The 20,109-nt window shown below is 33.0% G+C and overlaps 5 protein-coding genes and 2 non-coding genes across 8 annotated transcripts; 5 read left to right on the forward strand and 2 right to left on the reverse strand.

The window, feature by feature from the left end:
- Positions 1-2,445: 2,445 nt before the first annotated feature.
- On the reverse strand, positions 2,446-4,105 carry LOC120279449 (GPI-anchored protein LLG1-like). The gene is made up of 3 exons (XM_039286382.1): positions 3,837-4,105; positions 3,572-3,628; positions 2,446-2,849 (listed from the first exon to the last, which is right to left on the reverse strand). The coding sequence occupies exons 1-3, from the start codon at positions 3,937-3,939 to the stop codon at positions 2,605-2,607; spliced, it is 405 nt and encodes a 134-aa protein (XP_039142316.1). The 5' UTR covers positions 3,940-4,105; the 3' UTR covers positions 2,446-2,604.
- A 71-nt stretch (positions 4,106-4,176) lies between these two features.
- Positions 4,177-8,211, reverse strand: LOC120279450 (elongation factor Ts, mitochondrial-like). Its single transcript, XM_039286383.1, is given in 10 exon segments — positions 4,177-4,423; positions 4,531-4,619; positions 4,745-4,870; positions 5,616-5,800; positions 6,299-6,479; positions 6,855-6,911; positions 6,913-6,936; positions 7,082-7,254; positions 7,333-7,644; positions 8,121-8,211. Coding segments are annotated over 9 exon segments (1,170 nt in total). The 5' UTR covers positions 7,625-7,644; positions 8,121-8,211; the 3' UTR covers positions 4,177-4,380.
- Positions 8,212-9,245: 1,034 nt separating this feature from the next.
- Positions 9,246-12,036, forward strand: LOC120278882 (uncharacterized protein At3g52155, chloroplastic). Its single transcript, XM_039285632.1, has 5 exons — positions 9,246-9,500; positions 9,627-9,726; positions 10,917-11,096; positions 11,221-11,338; positions 11,723-12,036. The coding sequence occupies exons 1-5, from the start codon at positions 9,251-9,253 to the stop codon at positions 11,786-11,788; spliced, it is 714 nt and encodes a 237-aa protein (XP_039141566.1). The 5' UTR covers positions 9,246-9,250; the 3' UTR covers positions 11,789-12,036.
- Positions 12,037-12,579: 543 nt separating this feature from the next.
- LOC120279875 lies at positions 12,580-12,673 on the forward strand. The gene has a single exon (XR_005542176.1). It is a non-coding gene; the product is annotated as a small nucleolar RNA R11/Z151 (small nucleolar RNA).
- Positions 12,674-12,814: 141 nt separating this feature from the next.
- LOC120279877 lies at positions 12,815-12,930 on the forward strand. Its single transcript, XR_005542178.1, has one exon. It is a non-coding gene; the product is annotated as a small nucleolar RNA Z152/R70/R12 (small nucleolar RNA).
- A 2,173-nt stretch (positions 12,931-15,103) lies between these two features.
- LOC120279380 (pentatricopeptide repeat-containing protein At2g35030, mitochondrial-like) lies at positions 15,104-18,129 on the forward strand. Of its 2 annotated transcripts, none has more exons than XM_039286311.1 (2): positions 15,104-17,340; positions 17,789-18,129. In XM_039286311.1, the coding sequence occupies exon 1, from the start codon at positions 15,161-15,163 to the stop codon at positions 17,147-17,149; it is 1,989 nt and encodes a 662-aa protein (XP_039142245.1). In that variant the 5' UTR covers positions 15,104-15,160; the 3' UTR covers positions 17,150-17,340; positions 17,789-18,129. The 2 variants fall into 2 exon arrangements, with proteins under 2 accessions (XP_039142245.1, XP_039142246.1); XM_039286312.1 differs by having other exon boundaries at positions 17,805-18,129.
- On the forward strand, positions 18,125-19,370 carry LOC120279120. The gene is made up of 4 exons (XM_039285987.1): positions 18,125-18,305; positions 18,387-18,571; positions 18,648-18,720; positions 19,204-19,370. Exons 1-4 carry the CDS (start codon positions 18,125-18,127, stop codon positions 19,368-19,370), a joined length of 606 nt encoding a protein of 201 aa, XP_039141921.1.
- The last annotated feature ends 739 nt before the right edge of the window (positions 19,371-20,109 follow it).

Consider the following 20,109-nt stretch of genomic DNA (forward strand, 5'->3'; position numbering starts at 1 on the left):
TGGTGGAAAATAGCCAAATATTTATAAATATAATTTTATTTTTTTTTTTAAAAAAAAGGGCTCTTGGACCCATCCACCTAATGAAAGCTACTTATCTTCATCTCTTATCAATATCAATACCTTTTATTATGATGAATTATTAATTCATTTGAGTTTTGATGTTGTTATCAAAAGACTCCAATTTTCTCCATTTTGAAATATATATATAACATCATGATAAATAAGAGAAAAATGCCGGTATATCTTGTAAAAGTAGATAATTATTAAGTTACTCTCATTAAAAGTCATATTTATTTACATAATTTTATAAAAAATTCTACTTATATATTTTTATTGTTAAAAATTGATTTGCAAATTTTATAAAAACATAGATTGATTTTTGCTTTCCTTTTTTAATGAAATTGATAAAGATAAAAGACAAGTGTAGAGAATAATTTTTTAAAAATTTTTTTAGTTGATTTTTAGTGTACACATGCATACAACTAATTTCCTATTTTTACATGGTATGCAAGCTAAAATCCCTATAAATAATAATAATAATAATAATAATCATCATCATCATCATCATTATTATTATTATATGGAATGATAAAACCAAAGGCTCTTTTGTACGGATAGAGACAAGAGAGAAGGACTCAGTCAGAATTGGAGTCATCCAAAAAATCATTCAATTATTTTTCAGAGTTGTGTGCAGTTTACATGACCCACCAAGAATGATTATCCCTTTTAAATCAAGATTATTCTTTTAAAAAATAAAAAAAAATTTACTAATATACCTATTTATGCAATGACGTCTTCACCTATTGGTATTGAGTTTATTATTTAGAGTGTTCAGTGTTCATTTAAAAAAAATTCAAAATCAAACCATAAAAATCACTTCGGTGAGGATACAAACATTGAAATACTAATTTTGTACATTTCTCTCGTTTGTCCATGTTTTATAAAATTAAAAAAATTTACTTGTTTATTTTTTTTAAGAGATTTAATTTAACATTATAAAATATCTCTAAATTATTTTTATTTGTTTTTAAGTCATAATTTGTAAAAAAATCACTGTTATTTCCTTTAGTATTTTTTACTATAAACTTAATAATATTTACTCCACACCAAAGCTTCATTTTTCTAACCAAATATATATAATATATATAAAATAAATCATTTATGAGGGAATACCGATGATATATACTATTAATTTTAAATAATATGTTTTAAATTTTGACCTAGAAATGCAAATGGCTAGAAGTTTGACTATATAAATAAGTGATTTTGAGTTCTAATATTTATGTATAAAAAAACCACTAAAAAAATTAGTTTAATCTTTTTACATGCAGAAAATCCCATTGAACTCTAAGATACCAGTGGTCAGATTGAAAAAAAAAAAACTATCTCTTTATAAAGATTGAAGTACCTCGGCATTATAGAAAATTGATAAATCAAATAAAAATAAAAAATTAATTTTTCAAAATATTTAATTTTGAATGAGTACTCCATCTGGTCCAATTTACATGTCCACTTCTTGTTTTTTTTTTTTTTGGTTTACTTTTATTTATCCACATTGAATATTTGTGAAACATTAATTTTTTTTCCAAGTTACCCTTTGCACTTTCTAATACTTAAGGAAGAAGGAAATATTTTTTGAGAAACGTAAAACACTATTTTGAGATAGGGAAAAGAAAATAATAATTAAAGTAAAAGGAGAAACTAATGAACTATTAATGAATTTTTAATTACCGTAAATTTAAAAAAATTGATATTTTTTATAAATTTGAGGTTATCAACTAATTTTAATTAAATTTTTTAATTCATGTGAATTAATTAAAAATGAACATATATAAACATGACCCGAAAAAACATTACTCTCTCTTGTCCTTTTTACTTATTTATTTTAATTAATTCACATAGGTTAAAAATAATTGATTAAAATTATTTGATAATATAAATTATATATAAAATTGTATTACCTTGCCAAAATCACCTTTTTTTTTAAGGCGACAAGCGCCGGAACCCAGAGATGAACACGTGGGGGAGCCGCACTCACCACCGAACCGTACCCTCACCTTGTGCAAGATGGAGATCGAACTCGGGGAGCTCACGCTCGACACTCGAGGTGAACACTCTATGCAAGGGACCCGATGTCAATAGACCAAATAATCGTTGGCTGCCAAAATCACCTTTATGTAAAAATTTTGTTTTTTTTATAAATAATATTAAAAAAGCGAAAAAAAATTCTTAGAAAGTGTAGAAGTAGTTAAATATGATTTAATTTTTTTATATATTTAATAAAAAAATATAGTTGAACATGATTTATTAAAATTTATATAAATAAATTAAACATAAAGAGTAAATTTAGAAAAAAAATATTTAATATTTTATTAATTTTTAAAATAGATACTTAAAAAAATTAAAATAAATTAAAATGAAACAAATAAAAAAAAGAGGGAAAGAAGTACTTAAATTAAAATTTATGTATCATTGATCAATTGTGACAAAAATGAATAGAGAGAAAAGTGAAAACAAAGATGAGAGTTTGGGAGAATGAACAAGAGAGCAATATCATCAGCAATGGCAGCACTGGCATCAGCAGCAGGAGAGGAGGTGGGAGAATCACCGGGGCAGGGTATGTCTTCTGCGGCACTCGCTAGAAAAGAGACCCCGTGGGTACCCAGAGTGCTGATCGATGTAGCTAAACATGTCCGACGAGCATTCAGAGGAGATGTCGTTGATGTACTTGGCGTATGGGCAGGCGAAATCTCCCAATGCCGAGCAACACTGCTTCTTCGGGTAGTCCGGGCCTTTGCACTTGCTCGTCAAAATTGTGTAGTTCGCGAACTCAAAACTCAGCGGACATTCTAGTTAAAACATTCTTTGTGTTATGTGACTTTTTTTATTACGGGGATATGTACATTTTTTAAATTAAAAATAAAATATTAAAATAATTATTAATTTCAAGTGAATTGATCAAATTATCCTAATATATTGAGCATTGAGGGCATTCATGCAGATTTTGATATATTCTATTTGCTCAAGAGTATATATATATATATATACTCTTGATATATGTATATATATATATATATCTAATTTCACAATTTTTTAGGATATATACCGTTATTAAATGAGGACCCAGTTGCACATCTCGCCTCATTCTGGAACCAAAGTATTCTTAGTTCTAATTTTTTATATTCTGACACGTGTCATATATGATATTATTATTTTTTTAATTATGATTTGTGGACACATGTCAGATTTGAATAGATTAAAAACAAGAAATACCTGATTCTAGAACTAGGTGATATAATTCCGTTGTACTACTATTGTGTTGCTTAAAGGCGTTCCTGATTATTTTAAGATTTTATAGGAGCCTTTTGGAAAAAAAAAACCCATCCATTCATACAACACAATATATATATGTATATCAAAAATAATTTTTTTAATTAAAGACAGAAATTAAGAGAATTACTCTGGTGTAAAAATAGAGTTGAATGAGAAATAGCAAGTTACCATTTGTCAAGAAAAATTTATTAAAATAAATAAATAAATCAACAAATAAATAAACAAACAAAAGACTTACTACGTTTTGTCTGAAGGAGATTCCGACCAGCGTATCGCTGATCCTTGAGAACATCTCCTATATATACAAAATAAAAATTAAAATAAAATAATAAAATAATAATACCAATAATAATTCCAAAAATAACCTATAAAGAGCAACAACAAATATATATATATATATATATATATATATATATATATATATATATATATATATATATATATATATATATATATAAAATTAAAAAACATAAATAAAAAGAAGGAAAGGAGCCATATGTAACCTGATATGAAGATATTAGAAGAAGAAGATGATGAAGCTACAACCAACAAGAGACATGCTTGCAATCCAAAGACAAAGAAGAAGAAGTAGTAGTAATAATTCATGTCTATCTAATTTTGTGCACATATGAGGATGAGAATAAGGCAAGAGTTATATATAATATAAATTAGATAGAGAATAAATAAAAGAAAGGAGGAAATTGGAAGGAAGAAGAGTCATTTGTGAGCTAGTCATTGTGAAGAATTTGGATTGATTTGTGGTGGCTTTTTTGGTCCCATGCATGACTCTCTAGTCAACTCCATTTGTCTTCTTTCATTTTGTAATTCTTGCATTTTCTGAGGGCAAATATGTAAAACAAAAAAAAAAAATCCTTACATGATTGCAGTTCTGTAAACTCAGCAAAGCTCAAGTGTGATAGAGAACTTGAGTTTGTTTAATTTATTCAAATGAACATATATATAATTAGTATAACAAAATCTCATCATACATGAATGATAAATAATCGACTCCGGGTTGTCTAAGATTTCTGAAATTTTTGTTGTTACTTATGTGGCCTGAGCTACACTATCAGATTCTTCGGCTTCAATCCTGCAAAAGAAAGTCGTAATCTTTAAAACATGATGCAAAGAGATCGGGGCACCGATGAATATTTAACTGGAATAGCGATAGAACTTTCGTATTGTAATAATGTTTACCTCTGGATTCCCTCTCCTACTTCCATTCTTAGAAAATTGCCGATCACTACCTCTGTGCCGACTTCTTTGGACAAATCCTTTAACACTAACTGAAGACGATCAAAGTATTCATCGTAAGCTTGATCAGTATTATGGATATGGAAGAGTTGCAGAAATAATTAAATGAGGAAAAATAAATTGCATGTTTACTTCAAATGCAGAGTTTTTTGTTTACCTTTATGTTGACACTATCATTCATAACAAACTTTTGTTCCAATAACACCACTTCTTCGAAATACTTCCTTAAGCGACCCTCTACCATCTTCTCAATGGCAATTTGAGATTTTCCTGAACTTTCTGCCTGAAATGCAAGATAGCAAATGAAAAGATCTCGAAGCTGATCAACCGACTACCCTGGATAATTAAAACAAAATACTGTAGAACACAATATTAAACTAGAAAAAACTTCCAATGTATAGTCTCATGATTACTTTAAGGGGGAATTATTCTGAAAGTACCGTATGGTTTGCCTCTTTCTCAATTCGGTAACTGTGGTTTGATTCTTAACACTTTAGTACATTGTAATTTTTACCATTTGTAAAAAGATGTCAAAACTCTTAACCCGGTTTAAAAACAAATGAATTTATCTTTTTGCCCTTATTGAGTGTAGTTTTTTTAATATGGATTTAAGCCTTAAGGGCAAAAAAGAAAATTCATGTGTTTTTAAATGCCACGTCAACAAAGATTAACAGGGTTAAGAGTTTTGGCATCTTTTTTGCAAACGGTTAAAACCACATAATAGTAAATTGTTAATAATCAAACCACATGTACCGAACTGAGAAAGAGACAAACCACATGATACTTTACAATAATTTCCCCTTACTTTAATCATTTAAGAGAAATGGAAACAACGTATATATCAAGTATATCCTAATATCACAAGAAAATCCTTATTTTCCACTTACAGCCCAAATCAAATGAGAAAACTTTTATCTACTTGTTAGATGTCCTTTAACCAAGACTTAAAACCATGTGTTATCTGACTGGTTAACACCTGCTAGATCTAGCAATTCCTAAGTTGGTAAAGTAATCTTTTCTCTAAATACCTGAGTTTTCAGTATGTCACGCTCACTCTCCAATGCTGCGGAAGAAACATTTTCCTTTGTCAAAAATAATGGCTTTGCTGCCACTATATGCATTGCCAATGATGAACCAACTCGCTGAAGAGCATCCACTGAAGCATTGTTGTCTTTCGCTTCTAAAGTTAGTATTCCAGCGATACGACCCAAGCCTGATAAAATCATGACACGAGAGATTTCATTGTTTTACACCTATAAATTTTCTGGAGAACTTTCAAAAGCTGTAAAACCACATATCACTTGAAAGACAGAGGACCTAGCATTTTGTATGAACCAAATTGACATGACATAGAATATGATAAAACCATCACATTCATCAGAAATAAATAACTACAGATAAAATTAAACACTTATTTATCATGAATCTTTCAACTACTAATCAAAGTGCGAGGAAGTTTCAGCTCTTTTGAATTGAAATAATAATAATAATAATAACATTAACAAATTGTAAGTGAATCATTAGAAATACAAAAATGTTTGATGCAGTACCTAGTTCTAGACATATATGAACTTATTACAGATTGGAAATACAAAAACCTATAGTTCGACATAGAGTTGTATTTTTGTATTTCCAATCTCAGCAGGACGTGTATAAAACATTTGTATTTCCATCTGGGTAAAAATGCGGAAAGTGTAAGAATTTGCAGTACCTGGTTTTGGACATGTATGGAGATAAGTGGATATAACACCATGTGAAGATGAAGATGTGGACAATGCAAAACCTCTTCTCAACTTTACGTTCTCTCCAACCATTGCAGCAACTTCAGTGATTGCACCTTGCACTGTTGTTTCCCTACTAAGTTTTGGGTGATCTAAACTAATCTCCATGTTCTGCAACAATATCATTAAATTTACCACAAAGATAATCATATCAAGCACAAGACATATTAGGTTATGATGTTAACCTATGAGATTTATACAGTCAAATGAAGAGAAATGTTTAAACAGACACTTACATGTGAAGGAAACATTTAGAAAATTTTCTACAACCTTCCACAATTGGAAGCAAGAAAGAAGGGAAAATAATTATGATCAGCTAGCTTTTATCATCCAATGGTGGATATTTATGGTGAAGGGAAAAAAAACCAACGTTTATGGACGCCCGATAACATAAATACCTGTTCGCAAGGGTCTACAAGGCGACATTATGACAGATAAGACATTTTAAAACACAAAAGTATTCTAATAGCCCATACCTCAAAATACTCTGGGACCAAAAGGAAATAATCCTTGAATCTGCTGGGTGGGGGCTTCAGATGACAAAAGCTAGTCTTGCCAAGGATGAAGCCTGTGGTAATTAAACCCGAAAAGAGAACATATGAAGAAAAGATAATACAAACATAACAGTTGATTTAGTCATACAAGAACTGGAGGTACTGAATACCCATTTGATAAGGAAGGAAAACACCTTAAGATTAAGAAACATTACTGACCAGGTATTGAAATACATCATTTCTTGCAACAAAGTCAGTCTCACAGTTAAGCTCAATAACAGCAGCCTTCTTCTCAGTTTGAGCAATTGCAAGCAAACCCTCTTCAGCAGTCCTTGAAGATTTCTTTGAAGCAAGCACCACTCCTCTCTTCCTCAAGTCCTTCTGAGCAGCCTCTGCAATAACATGATACAAGTATAAAGCAAAGAAACTAACGAAAATTTTAATTAAGCATGCTAAATAAGATAACTTGCCAATATCCCATTTACAGGCAACGAGAGATGATTTGACATCCTTTATCGGAGCACTGGTTCTCTCCCTCAGCTGCTTGATAAGATTCATTTGCTCTGAAACCGATACTTCGGAACTAAACATTCTTACAAGCATTGAATTCATCAAAAATGGTTTTCTAATCTCCCTACATTCAACCAACTGCTGATCCATTCTGAATGCCCTAGAGCAGTAGCCTTGCTTGGTCTGCTTCCATGCATTTAGTTCTTTGACTTGGAGCCCCAATGATATTCTAAAGCCTCGAAAACAAGCCATTGAACTTACAAGACAAGATCCTGCTAAGATTTTCAACAGAACAAATTCTCAGTATTCTATTTATGCAAACATATACTGGAGAAAGCTTTCCTCCAGTTGATTCATTGAAAAAAAGAAAAGAAAAGAAAAGATGAAAACATTGCATATAACAGCACCCAACAACAAATTACACGAGAATTTTTACATAAAAATAGAATTTTGATCCTCCTTTAATGGAAAAAAAAAACTTTATGAAAATAAAAATCTGATCTTTTACAGTAAATGCAAACAAACAAGAACAGAAATGTGCTTAATGTAAAAGATGAATACATAAAAACAAATTCAGATCAAAGAATCAAATCAGAACCATCTCCTCACTTGATTATCCACCAACTGAAGCATCAACAAATCAATGATTAAAAAAAAAAACATCTTTGAGACAAAAAAATGGAAAATTGGAAGCAGTTATGGATCTGAGAGTACGAAATTATTAAGAAAAAAATAGTCGGAGATGAACCTCTTGTTCTTCAAGTGCGAGGATTGGAGTTCCAAAAACGAGAGCTTTTCTTTGAGAACCAGAGAGCTGCTGCGCTGCTGCCGGGTTTGAGGGTTTTAGTGGAGCTCCGAATCTCGCTAAACCCGACCCGTTATCTGATCTTATGTCGGGTTCCGGATACTCCTGAGAACCCGAATCCGTTATGAACCTTATCTTCTTTACTTAAATATGATTATCCTTCTAGTTAATATAAATAAATAAAAGCTTTCACATATTTTCTGGACAAATTTAAAACATAAAATTAAAATAAAATTTTTGCTATATTAATAAAAAAATATATTTGTCTTTGCGTCCAGCCTTGTGTGAATTCAAAATAAAAACAAAAAATTTCAATAATATTAAATTTAAATTATATTTTCCCCAATTATGAAGAGTTTACTAATTTGTATAAAGCATTGATGCTTTAAAAACTCCTGGACAGCTATGAGACACCATTCTAAATAAATTAAAATATATATTTTTAATAAAAAACAAAAATTTATCATATATCATAAAATTATAAAAACGGTAACTACCCATGGTTGTGATTGAGAAGTCATTACAATTCATATTTAGGGTCACATTTGTATTTATTTTACTACTTGTCAATTTTGTCAAAAAAAATAAAATAAAATAATTATTATTAATTATTTAAAATCATTATTTTATTTATTTATATATATATATATATAAATCATATGTTGAGATGACACACAAGAGAAGTTTAATTTCTATAACACTATTCATTTGCTGGAGTTGGGATTTGAATTAGTCTTTTCAATGATACTAACCCTGATATCAATAGACTAAATCATCATTGATATTATGTATATATATATATATATATATATATAAGAACGTGCACACAGGTGTAGAGTAAACTCAATAAATACATGTGTTATCATTTTGTGGGTTTAAAGGTTCGATTTCGGTTTGAGTTTAGTCTTCCTGGAAATGAATACCTTACACAAGGACTCGTTGGTATTGATATTATATATATATATATATATATTTTTAAAAAGAACTTTTTTTTTTAATTTTAAAATTTCATATTATATTTATATTATTTATTTATGTTAATATTTTTGATTTTGTCTTCAATCCAAGTAGAGATGAGACTCACTGTGCTGGGCTGCTGCTGCTCTAAGCCCGCCACCGCCACCGCCACCGCCACCTTCTCTTTCCCCAAATCTCCAACAAACCCTAACCCTAGCAATCGCTTACCCGCCCGGTCGACATCCGTCGCCACCGCCGGCACTGAGGCCTCCGACGAACCCTCCAGCGTTTCCTTGCCGCTGCTCCGTCGCCGCCTTATTCTCCTCCGCCACGCGGAGAGCACCTTCGTAGGCTCTCGTGTCAAGGGTACAGCTCTCCGTTGCTTCTTCTCTTTCGTTGTTAGAGAAATTCTTGTCTCGTAGACAGGGGAGAATCAGTATAGATTGTTGATGCGTTTGCTTTTCGTTACTGGTTTTCCATTTATGTATGTAGATCATGAGCGGCCATTGAGTAAACCTGGAAGGAGGGATGCTATGAGTGTTGCTCATAAACTTGAGCAGATGGGTTGGATTCCAGAAGTTATTCTTTCCAGGTTGGGATTTGCTTCACAGATTTTTTCATGCCCATGAACTCTATCTATTGGATTTTCTTCAAATGCTTGCTGTGATATATAAGAGATCTTGTTAACATTTGAATGTTGTTGTTGTTGTTGTTGTTGTTGTTTACTAGTATTCCTATAGTGTCAAACTGAATGTTTTTTGAAAACATTCATTATGTGAGTTGTTATGGGTGGTTTTGTTGTAGAATTATTGGTCAAAGAACAAACATTTAAGTGTGGTAATCTACTAATCTTTGATGTTTGTTGCATCCTTCTATGGTCAATGGTTATTGACTTGAGCTTTGAATGAGGTGGACCAATGTGTAGATGGGCTTATAAAATGTTAAATAGAGTAATCCTTATCTTTTAATTCTCTAGGCTTCAAGGACATTGGCATTATTTTTAAGTAGTAGGATTCCAATATGTAGATGGGCTTATAAAATTGTTAAAAGAGTAGTCCTTATCCTTTAATTCTCTACACTTCAAGGACATCAGCATTATTTTTAAGTAGTAGGATTGCGTGGGAATTAGCTTAATTAGTTTTTGATATCCAATGAGTACTAGATGGTTTGATAGTTCTATATATATATATATATATATATGGATGCTGTGTGAGGAACTTCAAATGAAGTGGAAGTGTGGAACTGTTTTTGCAGTCAGTGAGTTGTCAATTTGAGTGCAAACATGAAGAGGATATATGGTAGGAACTGCTAGAAGATATAACCTAGGATTTGGAAACCAATTTTTACGTGTGACCTGCATAATAAAGCACTAATTTGCTTATACTGTTATTGCCCCTTTTGGAGTGGGTCTGGAGGAGTTTTTGACAAAGCTTATTTGCAGCTTAGCTTTCTGGCATAGACCACATTCTCATAATCAAGTTTGTCTTTTTTTTGTGATATTTATGAATCATGTCATCATGTACAATCATTTGGTTAATTTATTCCATTTCCGTCTTCGAAATGATGACTCAGATAACCATCTCCTGTTGCACTATGCCTCTGGGGAATAGTACAAGCTTGCTGAAGTTCATGAAAGGTCATTGCCATGTATTTCAATAATTATCAAGACCCATTGCAATGCGTTGCTATGTTGTCAATGATCATTTTTTGCTGATTTCCATCTTTCTCTTTGCTACATAAGAGCTTGTTTGGGCCTCACTTATGCTGCTTTTCCTGATGCAGTGATGCCACAAGAACAAAAGAAACCCTTCAGATCTTGCAAGAGACTGCAATTGGCTTTTCAGAAGCAGAGGTGTATTTTATCCCAAGTTTCTACTCTGTTGCAGCAATGGATGGCCAGACTGCAGAGCACCTCCAAAGTGCCATCTGTGAGTATTCAAGGGATGAGAGCCTTACTGTGATGTGAGTCAGACATACTGAAAACTGTTGCTTTTGTTGCATACTAACATTCACTTTTCCGGCAATAGTTCTTTCTAAATTCTACTGTCTTGTATCAAATCTGAAAAGTTTGAGTTTTCCCGGGCAGGTGCATGGGCCACAACAGAGGTTGGGAAGAAGCTGCTTCCATGTTTTCTGGTGCTTCTGTAGAGCTCAAGACATGTAATGCTGCTTTGCTTGAAGCTGCTGGTAAATCATGGGAAGAGGTTAGTTAGTTTGTTTGTTTATAGTCATGGGAGGAGGATTTACATTAAATAATGAAAATGAAGGATTTAATGATTGGTTACAACGGCAAGTCTTGGCATAAATAAGATTCATTCTCTATCAATCTGCACTCATGTACATGCAAATGCAAAATCTATAATTATATAATCACACTTTCAACTAGTCTCATCTTTGGTACTTGATTTCATTGAGTGTTTCTTCTTCATATAGTTGAAGCATATACATACACCATCATTTGCTTATCATTCATTGTATTGACAATTTGAGCATTATCTAAGCCAATATAATTTAATAGTAACAGTGAAGAAGAACTCAAATTGAAGAATCAAACAACACACAATGACTTTGTGTGCATTTTTATGCAGGCCTTCAGCACTGCTGGTCTTGGTGGTTGGAAGCTCCATGGAATTGTGAAACCAGACTCTCTTTAATGAGAAGTTGAAAAAGAAGAAGAAGAAGAAGAAGAAGAAGAGGATTCATTCATTCAGTTTTGTGCTGTTCTGAGGAAACTGTACTCTGTCAATGCTTTTGGTTGATGATGAGGTACACAATTTGAACAAAGAGTTGTAATAATGTTTTAAGGGAAATTTGGGAATTTCTCAACTATTCCCTGCCTTGTAGAATTCTTGTATAAATGTCTATTTATAATTTTAAAAAAATTAAGGAAATTGAAGAGCAATCTTCTTACTCACTTTCCAATTATTGATTTTTTTTTTAAAAGTAATTATAAATTTTTAAATTGTACTCCCCAAAGTTGTGGCCCTGTGAGTTATTATTTAAATAAGTTTAAATTAGTTTTGGTTATTAATTATGATGTAGATACTCAATTTCTCACTCAACAATGAACAATGTATATTATAAAATATTTTTCTCAACTAAATAAAATGTAATTCTCACAGAACTTCAAGTAATAATCATAAAATACCAAACCATACATTTACTATCGTAATGGAAGTTAATAATGGACAAAAATTAATAAGAATTCACTAAGTGACAATAATTAATTAATATTAAATAAATAACATATATTAAACAAGAGAAGATCCAACGGTTCAGATTGCACTAGAAAACCCTAAATCCACAGTGTTCACTCAGTCACTCACTATATAAACCCCGCCAAACTCCAGCGCTCTGCTCTATCGCAACTCTAAACCCTAGTTTTCTCTTTAGCTTTTTGCCATTGTTCTTCGAACCCTAACCCTAATTTCATCTGTTTTATGGGAGGCTGATGATGATTGATCTTCGTGATCTTAGCGGATTTCAGTGAGACTTCGCGTCGCTGATCTGAATCTTTGTTGTTACACACACTGAATCCTCCTTCATGGTCCGTTTTTCTATGTATTTTTTTCCCTGGATTTCTATGTTTTGATTTCCTTTTCTTTGGCTTTTATGCCTCTGTTTTGATCGATGAGTGCTTGGTTTTAGATCTTGATTGGTTTTGATTAATTTGTGGATGTGATGCGATGATGAACGTGTTGATCACGGGGTTGAGGCAGTGGCGGGGGATGGCTTCGTCGTTCCTCGCCGTGAGCCGATTGAACCATTCAAACGACTTCTCCTTCCACTGAGCTCTCAGCATCCTCCTTAATTCTACCACCTTTTTTTTTATTTTTTGAGAAAATCTGGTGGTGTATTTCTCTGTTCTTCTTTCCGCCATTGTTTCCTCGGTTGTGTTTTCTTTAGAAAAATTCCTAAAGATGAGTTTTTTAGAAATAAAAATCCTTTTTTTTTTAAATTTTCTCTTGAAAGTTTTATCTCATTGTTGGAAATTTTGTGATTTCCCTAAGTTTTTTGAATTCTTATTATTATCTTGAGTGTTTCATGATAACTCATACCATTTGATACATGTTACAAATTAAAGTCAAGTTATATACATTTTATATTTTAAGCACACTTCAAAGTACCAATGTGGTTTATAACAGTTATAAATTGATAAAGCTGTGAAGAGGAAGAACAATGTTGATGATTAAGAAGTCATTGTTGCTTATGATTTTGGAATTCCATTATTACTAATGGTTTGTTTTCTTATCATTCAATGAAGAATTGTAATTGGTCTATTCTTGACTGTGCATATCTTTTATTTAATGAAAGAAATTTGTTCAGGAACATGTTATTTGATTGTGTTGATCTTGCACTGTTTTTGGGTTTTAAAACCATTTTTATAAATTGAACTGTGGAGAAGCATGATCCTTTGTTAACTTGAGAGATGATGTGAGTGGATAATATATGAATGGTCTTCAAGCAGGCGCACAGCAGTTGTTTGATGAAATGCTTCATTGAAATATTTATTCATTAGAATGTGATTCTGTGGCTTTTACAAAGTAATCAACGAGTGAGGCAATTGAATTGTTACATTCAATTGATTAAGGTTCTTCTTGAATGGCAGCTCTCTCAACATAATCATCAATTCATCATCATCGGCGTTTTCGATGCAGTGCATTGCAACTGAAATAATCTTTTATTCAAGCATATACTAGTAATTGCAATAAGTTTCCCAGAATAATCCCCGGGCTTATGTAAGATCATTTCTTCATGAATGCGTTGTCCCTACCCTGACCTAAGTTTGACAGGTAAAACTTGATTTGACCGTACCTGACCCAAAATTAAAATTACTAAAATATTTATATAATATATATACACACACTAACTAATATGTTCTACAACTTAATAATTTAGAGTTTTTTTATTTTTATTTAGTTTTGTAATTTTATAATTATTTTATTTTATTTTATAAAAAAATCATAATTATTTTTAAGATATTTTTTATAAAAAAAATATATTTTTTTATTAATTTTTTTAATATGGGGGCGGGGCAGGGGTATACTCGTGGGTATCCGATTATCTGTCGGTGCGGGTGTGGGTAGAGGTTTTTAAAACTTGTCGGGTTCAGATTCGGGTATACTAGCAGAGTATGGGTATGAGTATGGTATGGGTATGGTAAAATCCGCACCCGACCTGACCAATTGTCAACCCTTATTAAATACGGTTTTAATTTTTTTGTGCACTTCAGTTATTACACTAGAGGGTGCAATCTTTTATCATGTACTCAGCCGGAGACCCTTGATATTGGATTCCTCGAAGTAGATTGATTTCATTATAGCAACTCTGGAAGTATGATCACATACTCGGCTAGAGACCCTTGAGATTGGATTCCTATGAGTGGATTGAGTTCATTAGAGTAACCTTGGAAGTATGATCACATATTTGGCTAGAGGCCCTTGACCCTCGAAATATGGTCGTTTTTAACTTGTCATTCATTCTTCGGATATCCTTCTCTTCTTCATCTCTTTTCTATCGTATTTTTTTAATAATATCTTTGTTAGTAGAAATTGGTTGAACAATTGAGATTGATTGAGTTGAGTATTATGATCAGATTAAAATATTGATATAATACCTGAATTAGTCTCTTTTTTTTGTCACTCTACTTAAAAAGGTGCTTCACTAATCTCTCTATTTTTAAAAATGTCTCAATTTAGTCTATCTACTTTTAATCTCTTCACATCTAGTCTCTTTGCTTTTTAATCTCTCCCCATCTAGTCTGTTTGCTCTTGAAAAATACTGTCAATAATTGACCTATAAAAGATTAAATATAACCATTTTTCAAAGAGCATTTGGATCAATTCGGGAATTATACTTAAAATACTATATATTTTAATTTTTAATATGCTATTTATAAACACATGGGACTACGTCCCTAAATATATATACATTTATAATTTAAAATTTTCCAGGGGTATATGTGCATGTGTGCGTCTTCATCCTTGTGAAATCAAGTCAAAAACTCATTATAATAAAATTAAAGGATGGTGAAAAAAAAGCACATCTTTGTTTTGGGACGTTCCCTGGTTCTTTGGAGAAAATCCCAACCTTTTCATCGATTGATTTCATCTTGCCAATCTTTCCCTTCAAATCAATCTACAGGTCGCATACATCTCAGTGATGCATCATCCGTCCTGCTGTTTGATGTTCGGCGTTGGAATTCAAGATTGTCAAGCTTGGGTCGGTCTCGGGATGTTGTGAGTGCACGCCAACTGTTCGATAGAATGCCGCACAGAGATGTTGTCACTTATAGTTCAATGATCAGTATCTATCTAAAAGAAGGTGAGGTTTTTGAAGCGGAGAGGCTTTTTCAGGAAATGCCTGAGAGGACTGTTGTTGTTGAGTCGGCTATGATTGATGGATATGCCAAGGTTGGAAGGATTGATGATGCACGGGTATTGTTTGATCAAATGCCTGTTAGAAATGTGTATTCTTGGACGAGTTTGGTGTCTGGGTATTGTCGAGTTGGGAGGGTGGATGATGCCCGGAAGCTTTTTGAGCAAATGCCGGATAAAAATGTTGTTTCATGGACTACTATGTTTTTAGGTTATGCTCGGAATGGTTTGATATCGGATGCTCGGTGTGTTTTCGATCAGATGCCGGAGAAGAATGTTGTTTCTTGGACGGCGATGGTCAAGGTTTATGTAGATAATGGTCGATTAGCAGAGGCACGGGAGCTGTTTGATGAAATGCCGTATCGAAATATTTACTCTTGGAATGTGATGATTTTGGGGTATTTAGATGGTAATCGAGCAAGTGAGGCGATTGAATTGTTTTGGCTGATGCCTCAAAAAAATATGGTTTCTTGGACAACTATGGTCACTGGTCTTGCGCGAAATGGACTGATAGAGAGAGCACGAGGGTTCTTTGATCAGATGCTGGAAAAGGATGCAGCGGCATGGAATGCGATGATTACTGCATATGTTGATAATGGATTTGTGGCTGAGGCGCGGGAAGTATTTGATAGGATGCCTGATAAGAATGTTGTGAGTTGGAATGCTATGATTGATGGGTGTGTGAAGAATGAGTTCCAAGAGGAAGCATTGGAACTTTTTCGGCTCATGCTTGTGTCTCCAGTGAAGCGGAATGAAACTACTTTAACTAGCGTTTTAGTTGCATGCGAGCGTATTGCTGAGATCATGCAAATTCATGCATTAGCATTGAGACTTGGTTTTGAATCTGATACTTCATTGACAAATGCTCTGGTTTCTATGTATTCCAGAAGTGGTTATCTGGCCTCTGCTTATCTTGTCTTCAAGGAACTTGTGATCAAGGATGTTGTCTCATGGACATCGATGATACTTGCTTACTCTAACCATGGCTGTGGTGAATATGCACTGCAGGTTTTTGCACAGATGTTACGGCAAGGAGAGAAACCGGATGGGATCACCTTTGTAGGGGTGTTATCAGCTTGCAGCCACATTGGTCTTGTGGGGAAGGGTAGGAGGATATTCAATTCAATGAGCCTCGCATACAAAGTAGAGCCAAAGGCTGAGCATTACTCATGTCTCGTCGACTTATTGGGCCGTTTTGGGTATATTGAGGAAGCAAAATCAGTGGTGAGTACAATGCCACCAAGTGAGTGTGATGAAGCGGTGCTTGGTGCACTGCTCGGAGCATGCAGGGTGCACAACAAAATCGAAATTGCTAGCGGCATTGGTGAACAGTTGATTCAGCTTGAGCAATCGGGCTCTGGGAGTTATGTACTCTTGGCAAATGTCTATGCATCTTGTGGCTTGTGGACTGATGTTGGTAGAGTGAGAAAGTTGATGAAAGAGAAGAACGTGAAGAAAGTTCCTGGTTATAGTGTGATTGAAGTGAATATGAGAAGCCATTTGTTTTATGCTGGTGATCAGTTTCATCCGCAAGCAAAGGAGCTATATGAGATGCTACAATTAGTGCTTCTTCCTCAGATGAAGGATATGCATGCGCATTCATTGCTCACAGAATCAAATGGAACAAAAACACATTGACACATAATACAATTTACATAGATCTTTTCTTCATTATGATTTAGACGGTTGTTTGGGGCCATCTGTGCAACTGAATATGAACAAGGAGGTGATGAAGAGCCACGCTATGATAATGAAGAACATCAGCTCACTGCTGTCCTCTGCTTCGAAAACCATGTTTATGCCTTCAACTTCTGTCTTCTTGATATATTGTGAGTATTCTATTCTATTCTATTCCACTCCTAATTCTACTATTTTGTTTTCCTTATACAAGTTCTCTATAAATGAGAATTATAGGTTCGTTATTCAACTTGGATCAATCATGATTCACGTCTTTTGCAAGGCAAGCATCCCTTTGATTTGGATAGTTGAACTAATGTCATTAGAGTTATGTTGATAGGGACAGATGATGATGATGTAGATGGGGTGAAGGCCTGAAGGGATATTTTCATTTAAGGCTTTCGTTTTTTAGTTAATATAAGTACTAAATAAAATCTCTTACTGTTTAGGGGAGAAGTTTTGATAAAGAAGGGATATTAATAGTAATTTGAAAACTAGTTAATGTTGGACAAAACTGTCAGTCAATTAGCAATGTGCATTGTGCACAATTCGGTTAAAACTGGTATGTACATTTGTATTTTTTTATTAAATAAATTGCAGTTTACTGTGCTTGTAGGGATCACATGAATTTGAATAGGTGTAGAATTCAGACTGAAGTCACACAAATGAGACAATTGCATCCAAGTAGTGTAAGGGAAGAGGAGGGCCATTCAGAGAACTAGTGGATGGCATTTTACTATGAATAAGAGCCATTGCATTCCCACCACTCTTCTCTTATCTTCACATTCAAAGCCAAGCCGAAATGAACTTCTCTTCTACCTCTCCTGAACCAAAACTCCTTCATTGAAACAATCAGAAAACTTAAAGCTAATGGTCTCTCACTCTTTCCTTTATGTTCTCACTGCTTCCAAAGAATAGTTACTACCTTTACTCACTATGGCTTCAAACTCGATCAACATATGCGGTCCGCTTGCTAGACCTGCAAGGCTGAGAAGATATTCTCCAAGTTTGATGCCACCTTTTTCTATCAATGTCCGGCAATACGAAGCAAGCAAAGGTCATTCTTGCAGCAGTGCGGTTATGTGCTCAACCGTGCAAGAGTCCTCAACTGTCACTGGTATCCAATCAAGTTCACAGCTTGTGTTACTACTGTTTACAATATTCTCATCTGATCTATTGAATTGTTTACTTCTATTAGTTCCTGATAAGAAGGCAGCCGAACCTTCTCCGGCGGAAGCTACCACTGCTCAAGTGAAACCCAAGAAACCTCCGGTGAAAGCTCTACCAGAGATGATGGCCGAGGATGTGATCCCTTCACTTAAAGCCATTCTAGAAGCTCAAGAAGACCTTTCTCAGATTGAGATCACATTCGAAAACAACAAGGTTTGTTGTGTACTTGTGTGTTCAGTAGAATACTGCACCAAAATTATACATTCAAACAACTGATGTTTGTTTTCAGTTGGAAGGCAGCTTCTTGAAGAATGATATTCCTTATAACTTCTGGGCTTTCTTTCCAAATGGAGTCCTCACTGGTATACCATGAATTCTCTCTCATTTCAATTGTGAGTAATACTAATAATGCTAACAGTTAGTGCCCGTTTGAATAGGTCAAAATTATGACATAATTCTTACAATACACCATAATTTAACATTTTCTGAGATTTATGTCATTTTAGTAGTTATTTTAAAGTATAAAATTATGACATAATATAGGTATTAGGCATAAAAACATATTCCACTAAGAGTGGAATATTCTCATTATAAAAATTCTCTCCTTTCCGTTCCGGCCACCGGTCTCCAGTGACATGCCGGCGGTCCACCCGGTCTTCGGTCGGCCTCCGTAATTTTTTTTTTAATTTTGTTAATCAAACTCTCATTCTATAAGAATAAAATATATCACAATTACTATAATAATTATTTACACTAACTATATAATAAAATTATTGACATATTTTTTTGATTGTACAGTCAAACATAAACTTAAAGTACTGCTACTGCTTTAATGTTTTGATCAGGGCCTAAAGGTTTTGCTCTGAGTTCTTATGGGAGTGAAGCCAGTACAATTGAGCCTTTCTTGATTGATGAAAGGAGAATTACTGCTGGACATGTAGTTTTTTGGGTTAAAAAGAGATTGGCAGCTCAAGGTATATTACCTGTATGGGAAGAAATGAGCAAAAGTTAATAATCTCTCTGTTTGTTTGTTATTCTTCAAAAATCTACTGATGTAATTAATACCATAGTGATCATTTCTCATATTAATATGTTCCAACAAAAAAAAAAAGCAGCACAAAATTAAGGGTTGAAAACTGTCTGATTCCTGGCTTTATTTGTTTGGATTCTTGTTTCTGAATTAACTTGAATTTGTCTGGAATGCAAATTCATTTGAAGTGTTGATTTAGATCAGGAAGAAAACTGTTTTATTTTTATTTTTTGTTCTTTTGCTAATATTTCATAAATACATTGATTCGAACTAAATGTGTATTAGTTTTTTTTTTTAATAAAGATTTTTGTTTTTGTTTTGGTTTTTAAGTTATGATCCATGATGTTGAAAGAAGAAAACTAGTAGCTTATCATAGTATTAGCTTTCTTTTGTAGTTTTATTATTCTAATAAACTGAAAATTATATAAATAAAAACATAAATTTAAGGAAAAAAAAAGTTTCAAAATAGTTAGTTTTGTATTCAACTAATTAGTATTTAAAGTAATTAAAAAAAAATTAATAGCACGTGATGATCACGTGACAGATACTATTTGTAATGTTCTTCTTTTATTTAATTTATAATAATAATAATAGTAATAAACAACTTCCATAAATTGGTTTATAATAACACATTAACAAATATAATTTTCATGTAGTACAATAGCAAATTTTGTGGGCTAGTACAAGCCGAAAAAATATTTAAAAAAGCATAATGTAAATA

Source organism: Dioscorea cayenensis, chromosome 16, assembly GCF_009730915.1.
Source record: "Dioscorea cayenensis subsp. rotundata cultivar TDr96_F1 chromosome 16, TDr96_F1_v2_PseudoChromosome.rev07_lg8_w22 25.fasta, whole genome shotgun sequence".
NCBI lineage: Eukaryota > Viridiplantae > Streptophyta > Magnoliopsida > Dioscoreales > Dioscoreaceae > Dioscorea > Dioscorea cayenensis.